This window comes from Alligator sinensis, unplaced genomic scaffold (genome assembly GCF_000455745.1).
Source record: "Alligator sinensis unplaced genomic scaffold, ASM45574v1 scaffold550_1, whole genome shotgun sequence".
NCBI classification, from domain to species: Eukaryota; Metazoa; Chordata; order Crocodylia; family Alligatoridae; genus Alligator; species Alligator sinensis.
Window position 1 is genome coordinate 2,335,863 of NW_005841980.1, and position 7,100 is coordinate 2,342,962.

At 53.5% G+C, this 7,100-nt stretch overlaps 1 protein-coding gene across 4 annotated transcripts in view; it reads right to left on the minus strand.

Moving 5' to 3' along the window:
• The window catches only part of LOC102368603 (proton-coupled amino acid transporter 1), a 23,466-nt gene that overhangs the window by 7,097 nt on the left and 9,269 nt on the right, over window positions 1–7,100 (minus strand). For all 4 annotated transcript variants that reach the window (XM_006021142.3, XM_025200986.1, XM_025200985.1 and 1 more), the window contains 5 exons: window positions 6,989–7,073; window positions 6,468–6,686; window positions 6,005–6,103; window positions 4,367–4,533; window positions 1,332–1,501 (listed from right to left, as the gene is read on the minus strand). In XM_006021142.3, the coding sequence (XP_006021204.1) occupies window positions 1,332–1,501; window positions 4,367–4,533; window positions 6,005–6,103; window positions 6,468–6,686; window positions 6,989–7,073 (740 nt within the window). The remainder of the gene's footprint in view (window positions 1–1,331; window positions 1,502–4,366; window positions 4,534–6,004; window positions 6,104–6,467; window positions 6,687–6,988; window positions 7,074–7,100) is intronic.

Sequence of the window (7,100 nt, forward strand, 5' to 3'; positions counted from 1 at the left end):
TCTTAGCTGGATGGGGTTGGGGTCACGTGAAGCCCAGACTGCATCCCCCGAGCAGCGAGCCGTGACCATGAAAACCATACCAATTAGTGTTCGTTCATGCCACCCACTTCGCTGCTTTGATCTCGGAGAGCTTTAGCTATACCCTCTCCCCTCTGAAACACCGGCGCTTCGGGCTAGGAAAGGATCCGGTTCCCTGGACTGGCTCTGGGGTGTACAAGGGGCTCGGCATGGGAAGCCAATGCTCCAGGCTTGCACCCATCACCTGCTCAGGATTAATCAGCATTTCAGCCTCCTGGGCTAGTATGCCACAACTTTCATGGTCCACAGTGGAACAAGGATAATTTCCAAGTGCCCCAGGACAGTGCCCTGTTCCAGTAGTTGCCTTCCACTCACAGCAGGCAGAAAGCCAAACGCTCACTCCAGAGCTTTGATGACAAGCCGCCTCCATGTCCTTGGTGCCTCTTACCTGCCCTCCTGGGTGCTGCAACTCAGCAAGAGCTGTGGCGAGCACCCTTGCGCCAAGGAGGAAGGAAACAGGTGCTTGGAGCAGCCGAGCTCCGTTTCCAAGAGGAAAGTGCCTGGGAAGGTCGGCTGCAGGAACGTGGGGCTAAGAGGGATGTGCAAGAGCATCCAGCCCAGGCCCCTGCATCTCCAGACAAGACCATCCCTGACAGATGTTCATCTCCTGTTTGAAACCTCTCTAGCACAACCCGCAACCTCCCTGCAGTCTATGCGAGCGCTTCATAGCCCTTACTCTTGCCTTTGTATGAACAGCCGCTGACTGGGTCAGACCCTAGGTATGTCTTAGAATCACAGGAAGTTAAGTTTGGGAGGGAGCTCAGGAGGTCACATCTAGTCCACCCCTCTGCTCCAAGCAGGACCAGTCCCAACTACATCATCCCAGCCAAAGCTTTGTCTACCCGGGTCTTAAACACCTCCAAGGATGGAGACTGCACCGCCTCTCCGAGCAACCTGTTCCAGTGTTTTACTACCCTCCTGGTGAGAAAGTTTGTCCTAATATCCAACCTCAACTTCCCTTGCTGCAACTTGAGCCCATTGCTCCTTGGTCTGTCATCTGCCTCCATTGAGACCAGTACAGCCCTAGCCAGCACCCCAATGATCCTAGCCCAAGGGGACTCCAAGTGGTGTCAGACAGCCTGGTTATTTTGTAATACCAACCCACATTTAGACTTGGGGCATGGATAAGAGGCAAATGGGTCGAGAGCAGCTTGCTAGGACCACAAGACGCTCTGGCCATGCCAACTGGCTTCAGGAAACACCATCCCTTCATCCGCTGGGTCAGAAAGCCAGCTGCGCACGGGGTTACTTACAGGTTAAGCAGACAAGGAACGTCCGCAGGAGAAGATCGACCGCCAGCGCCCAGCGCTCCGGCACACGGGATCTGGCACAGGGGACGATGATCTCGGCGGGGACATAGAATTGCAGCGCGTAGGTGAAGAAGATGCCAAAGGAGTAGAGCAGCTTGACAGACTGGTACATCCTGTGAACGGGCAGAGGGAACCTGGTCAGAGCCTGGCACAGCCCAAGGGCAGACTTGCAGACAATGTGGAGGAAAAGCAACCCTGCGATGTAGATTTGGCAGGAGAGCCTCTCTGAGAAGCCAGGCGAGCCTGTCCCCAGCACAGAGGCACTCAGGGTTAGGTTTTCCACTGCACCCCAGCACCAAGAGATCCACCTAGGCTCCTAGCAGCCTGGCCACCTGCTCTGCAGACCTCAGGGAGTCTCTGCAGACTTTGGACAGCACAGAAACTGCAAGAGGCAGTTTGCATTCGAGTCTTATCCTGTGCTCTGAAAATAAGCTATTAAATTGCACACCTCCCCGCCCCCCCTCAAAATACTACCCAGTGTTGGCTGGAGATTTGAACTTGCGCACATACCACTGTCTACTGTGCCACAGAACAACCCTTGGATCTGAAGTTGTTTAGCTACAAAACAGATATGGGTACCAAGACAAGCTACCTGCTCCCCCACCTCCCACACCTGGCAAGGAGGTAGGCAATGATCCATCTTGTCTACAATAATGCTAACATCCACCCAGCCCCCTGGAAAGCAGGCCGAGGTGGCAGCTGACCTTACCAAGACAGCGCTAGGTTTCTCGCAACTCCCAGGCACCTACACTGGCTCCGAGCCAGCAAGCTAGAGATAAAACAGCTGCTTTCTATCACCTGTGCCCTGAGCTCTCATCCCCACCTTTCAAACACTCAGGTTCTTTGCAGGGGGAGGGAAAGGCTCCTGTTCTCCTTGTGCTGCAGCAAGCATGATCTTACTCTGTCCCTTCAGTAAAAAGAAGATCAAGGATATCTTCAGAGCAGCTCACCAGCTTCAGACGTGACTAGTTCACAGGTTTCAAGCAGGGCACTTCACCAGCACCGCGGTTAAACTTGGTGACCGACACGCCTCTCCCTACCAAGCCAGTCCCCACGATTCTCCTGTACCCCAAGTTGCCATTCTGCTGACTGGAAGCAGACAGGCACAGCTCCCAAAAACTGTCAGCTAAGCTCTGCACTGTCACAGGTCTTAAATCCTTAACCTAGGGTCTGGGGAAGTCCTAAAAAGCTTCTATTAAAATACCAAAGTTGCTTACTTATAGCATCAACCAAGTACCCTGCCTAGAAACAATCCGCTTGCCTGACATTTTGAAGATGTAAAGGGCTTTGTGTTATTGCCCATCACAGAGGCCAGAAGCATTCTGTTCCCTAGGGGCTGTGCTGTCCAAATGGAAAAAAAAAAAAAAAAAAAAAAAAAAAATCTCCTTTTTGCTGGTAAATCTTTACTGGAGTATGAAAATGAGATGATCCTAAGGATTGATGATACTTGAGTAAAGTTACTGGAGGATGCATGCATCAATGTGTTGCGATGGGATTATTCTCCGTCAAGGAGAAAGTGTGGTAAAGTCTTTAAGGATGAAGCACGCTGGAAGTCTTTTGGCAGAAGTACAGAGCCCAGCTGTGCACAGCCAGATGTGTCCAGAGATCTCCACTCCCCTCCCCTCCCCCTATCGCTTCTGCCCGGCAGAGTGCTGGAGGGGCAAGCCAGCGCGTCCCGCTTCTCCAGCTCCCCCTCAAATCCAGACACTGCCATGATTATAAATCACACATTTCAGAAATGGGACAGCCTCAGAGGGGGAGTGTGGGCTTGTCCTTCACATGCAACTCAGGACAAGCTGGCCCCGAGTCTGGGGCACCACGGAGGTCTGGTCAAGTCTGAACCTGAGCTCTCATCTATGAAAGCAGGGACAAGTTTCTCTCCTACACTTCAGACCATAAAGTTTTTTTAAAGCTGGGGCCATCATGCTACATGCTTCAGTACCAGGGGACACAACCAGGCTCCTCTCTCACTTGGGACTGTAGAAGGCACTTTTTGAAAGAGCCCCAGGCCTTACTAAGATGGAGCAGCAATTTAAGCACTGGCTCCCATGCTGTGCAGCCAAGCCAAACATCTCACTATGGACACTATCAGCCACTTACCCAGGATCAAAGCAGCATGACAAACCCTTTGATGCAGAGGCCTTAAAAGCCAAAGCAGGTGGTACAGACTGCTCTCTGCGAGCCCTGGCTGCTCTTGCTCTTTAATAGCCATGCACATGAAACAAGCACTCAAAAGCCATCTGTGATTCAGGGTGTAGGAGGTTTGTTGCAACCCATTTGACTTGGGAGTAAGAGATGGCTGGAAAAAGCCTAGCAACAAGGCTTTCTGCAATGTCATGTGCCACCACCTGCACCCAGCCTGCTGTCAGGAGCAGCACACAGCACAGGAGGGGGAGAGAGGTTTCTTTCCAGACTGTGGAGCCTCTCTGCAGCCAAGGGGGAGTTTATCCTACCAGGTAAGGGAGCCTAATTAGAGCTGCCACCTATAAGCACCTCCTGGGAACAGCAGAGAGAACCAGTTTCAAGACCTAAGAGCTCAAAGGCCAACTCTCATGTAAAGGGCACCTGCAATGTGTTCCCAGCCTCTGATGGTTTCTGAGCACCCATGAGCCTATATTAAGTCAGCACAGTCCGAGGTCCCAGGCTCTGAAAACAGATAGCACTGCTCTTGCAGCCCCTCCCTCCCAATGCCCCAGCTCCTTTGGAACAGGCACCTTCTAAAGCTCTGGAGATGTGGCCAGGCCAGTCCTGGACACTGGCTGGGCCCCCAGAGCAATGCAGATTAGCATTTAAAAGTCTCTATTAATTCCAGTGAGGTGCTGCTGACAGCAGCCTATTGGCTGGCTTTTATTCAGATTAACTCCTAATGCCACCAAGTGCCAGCCTGTGCTATCAACCAAGTGACCCCCGCTAGCTGCAAAGCCGCACACAAACTCTGGTTGTGAAGACCCTGCTTTGAGAGAGACGCGGGGACTGACCAGCAGTTGGGCAGGTTGAGGGTGATGCTGGCCTGGATGTTGGCTCCGAACCGCAGGTAGCCCAGGGCCCCCAGGCTGACGTACAGGACAGAGACGATGGCCATCCCCACGTAGAGGATCACGGGGAAATGCTGCGGGTGCTTCATTTTGTTTTCAAGGGGCAGCACCTTGGGGAGGAGGAAGAGAAAACACACGTGAGCGGCGTTCCCTTCCTCACCATCATGCCAACAGGTTCCAAATCTAACACATTACCCCTTAGCCATCATCTCACTGGATGCAGCAGGACCTGGGACCCCCGCCCCAGACCCAACAAAACCATATTGGCCAGCACAGCCCAAGGTCAAGGGTGGGATAAGTTATTTCAGGCTCCACTCTGACCCATTCAGCCTGGCTGAAGGCAAGGAAGTACATCAGGAATCCCCAGCTGTGGCTTATCTTGAGACGTGCAGACTACGGGAGTGGTACCCCATTGTCCTGGGCTCTGTGAACCCCCTTCCATCATGAGCTCGGTTCTTGCAGCAATGATTATATTGGACTTGCAATGTCACATGGGAGACGCTGCCGTAGGGAACGGACCAGGACACCTTTTGTCCGCCCACTGCATGGCTGTGCCTTCCAGAGATATTTGGTCTGGGCCATTTGCTTTTCCAGCTGACAGGTAGCCGAAAGAATGACCGGCTTTATCCCTCGATAAGCGTGCAGCACGATGTTGACGGCATGTTGCCTTCCCTCTACTCAAGACCCAAGCCATTGGGACAGCAGAGCCTCTGAACCGCAAGAGGGAGATGCTTTTTGGGGAGCATGTCAATAGCTGCTGTGTGTCCTTGAGCCACAGAGTATTTAAAAGGGCCATGACTAGCACACCGTAGCACAGCTGTTGGAACAGAGGACTGGAAAAAAGAGAGACCCAACCCCCAACCCACCCAACAGCTCAACCCTAACTCTAGTATCACAGTTCAGTTTTCCACGTCCAGCGCACAACATTTTTGGGACGTGCAGCTAGTGCTCTCCTAGCCAGGCAGAACAGATGCACACCTCCACTCCAGTGGGTATCACCTCAATTAAGCATCACAGGGCTGTACACTGCTCATCCCAGCCACTTCCACCTTCTCCCTAGCTGTCTGCCAGTCCCTCCACAGCCCCTGCTTGGAGGCAGAGGTGCAAACACACAGCACAGGAAACTGAACCTCAGCTGCCACAAGAGGAAGAACAGGCTGCTTCATGGGCAAGATCAGGTCAGGATGTGGCCACGGAAATGGAAATGGCTCTTCGGCTTCTAACTAGGGAGCTTCCAAATCCAGCCTGGGAGGGGTGGCCCCCTTAAGCCCCAGTCATTTGGGCCAGAGGTAGTTTCCCAGACCGTGCAAGTCAGAACACCCACTGCCGAAGCAGTAGGCCTGGAGGCTTTCGAGGAAATAACTAAACATTTGCAGCTTTCACACCGAAAGGCAATTGTGCCCCATCACCCCTGCAGCCAGAGGAAGCAGCATCGATGGATACAATGAACAGTCACCAAAATCCAGAGCATGACATGGAGGTCTGCCTACAAACGCAGAGGCGTCACAGCTGCTCCAGACAGCACCAGTCTTGGCTCTGCCTCTGCTGCAGCCAGCCACGCTAACGCAAGCTATGACTCACCACGCCGATGCCCTCGAAGGCAAAGATGGCAGTGCCGAAAAACAGAGGGTAGGTCTTCCAGCCAGAGACCAAGGGCAGGCGGCCAGGATCTGGAATGCCCTGGAAGAGAGCAGCGCGCAGTCGGTTACGGGAAGGAAACAGAGGCCCCTCGCAAAGCTCTCTGCTTTCATGTCACAACCACGCTCAGGGAAGCAAGGACTTCCCAGAAACGGAGGAAGGTGAACCACACTGCTTGCAAAAATCCATGCAACCCCTACCACCACTTTGGCAATATTATTACCCTGGTTTGCGTCCGATGCCTTACTCGTGTATCCCTTCTCCCCTACTTTAATGTACTAGCCACCAGCCAGCCAGCCTCTCTATGCACGCAGCCCCTCTCCTGGAGGTCACAGGAGACTCCTCCTACCACAAAGGACCTGTGGGAAGGGCGGAGACGGACAAGAATCTGGGTCTTGGCACGTACCTGGACGATGTACTGATAGATCATGACGAGGCTGACCAGCATGGCTATGTTGGCCAGCAAAGAGAAGATGGAGAGGAACTTGAGGTTGCGGATGAAGACCAGGAGCACAATGAAGGGCAGCAAGGACAGGATGTACAGGCGGGAGTCCATGGTGGGTGTCAGCACCACGGTTTCATTGGAGTGGCAGTCATTGGTGGTGCCGTTGGCAGCCGAGATCACCTGGGGGAGCCACAAAGAGAAGACCAGGTCCCAGATTCGTTCCTGTCACCACAGGAGCTTGCAACACACCCTTGGCAACTGAGCCCAGAAGCTGCAAGCCTGCTCCAGCCACAGCTGTAATGCCAGGCTGGCAGGTCCACATGCTTTTCAGAGCTGGTTTGCATTTGGCTTTCTACCCTGCAGTGGCTCCCTCAGCACCAGGGGTGGCCTTGGACACCAGCCCCCCCCACCCTACAAGGTGGAAGACAGCTCGGTCACATCCTCCTCCTCTTTTCTCAGTCCCTCCACAGCAGGAGCCTCACCTGTTTCAGATTGTCAGCCAGGAACACGAAGTACACGCAGCAGAAGCCCAGCTGGGTGACGATCAAGAAGAAGCTCACAAGGTGCCTGGGGAAGAGACCAAAATAGAGAAGT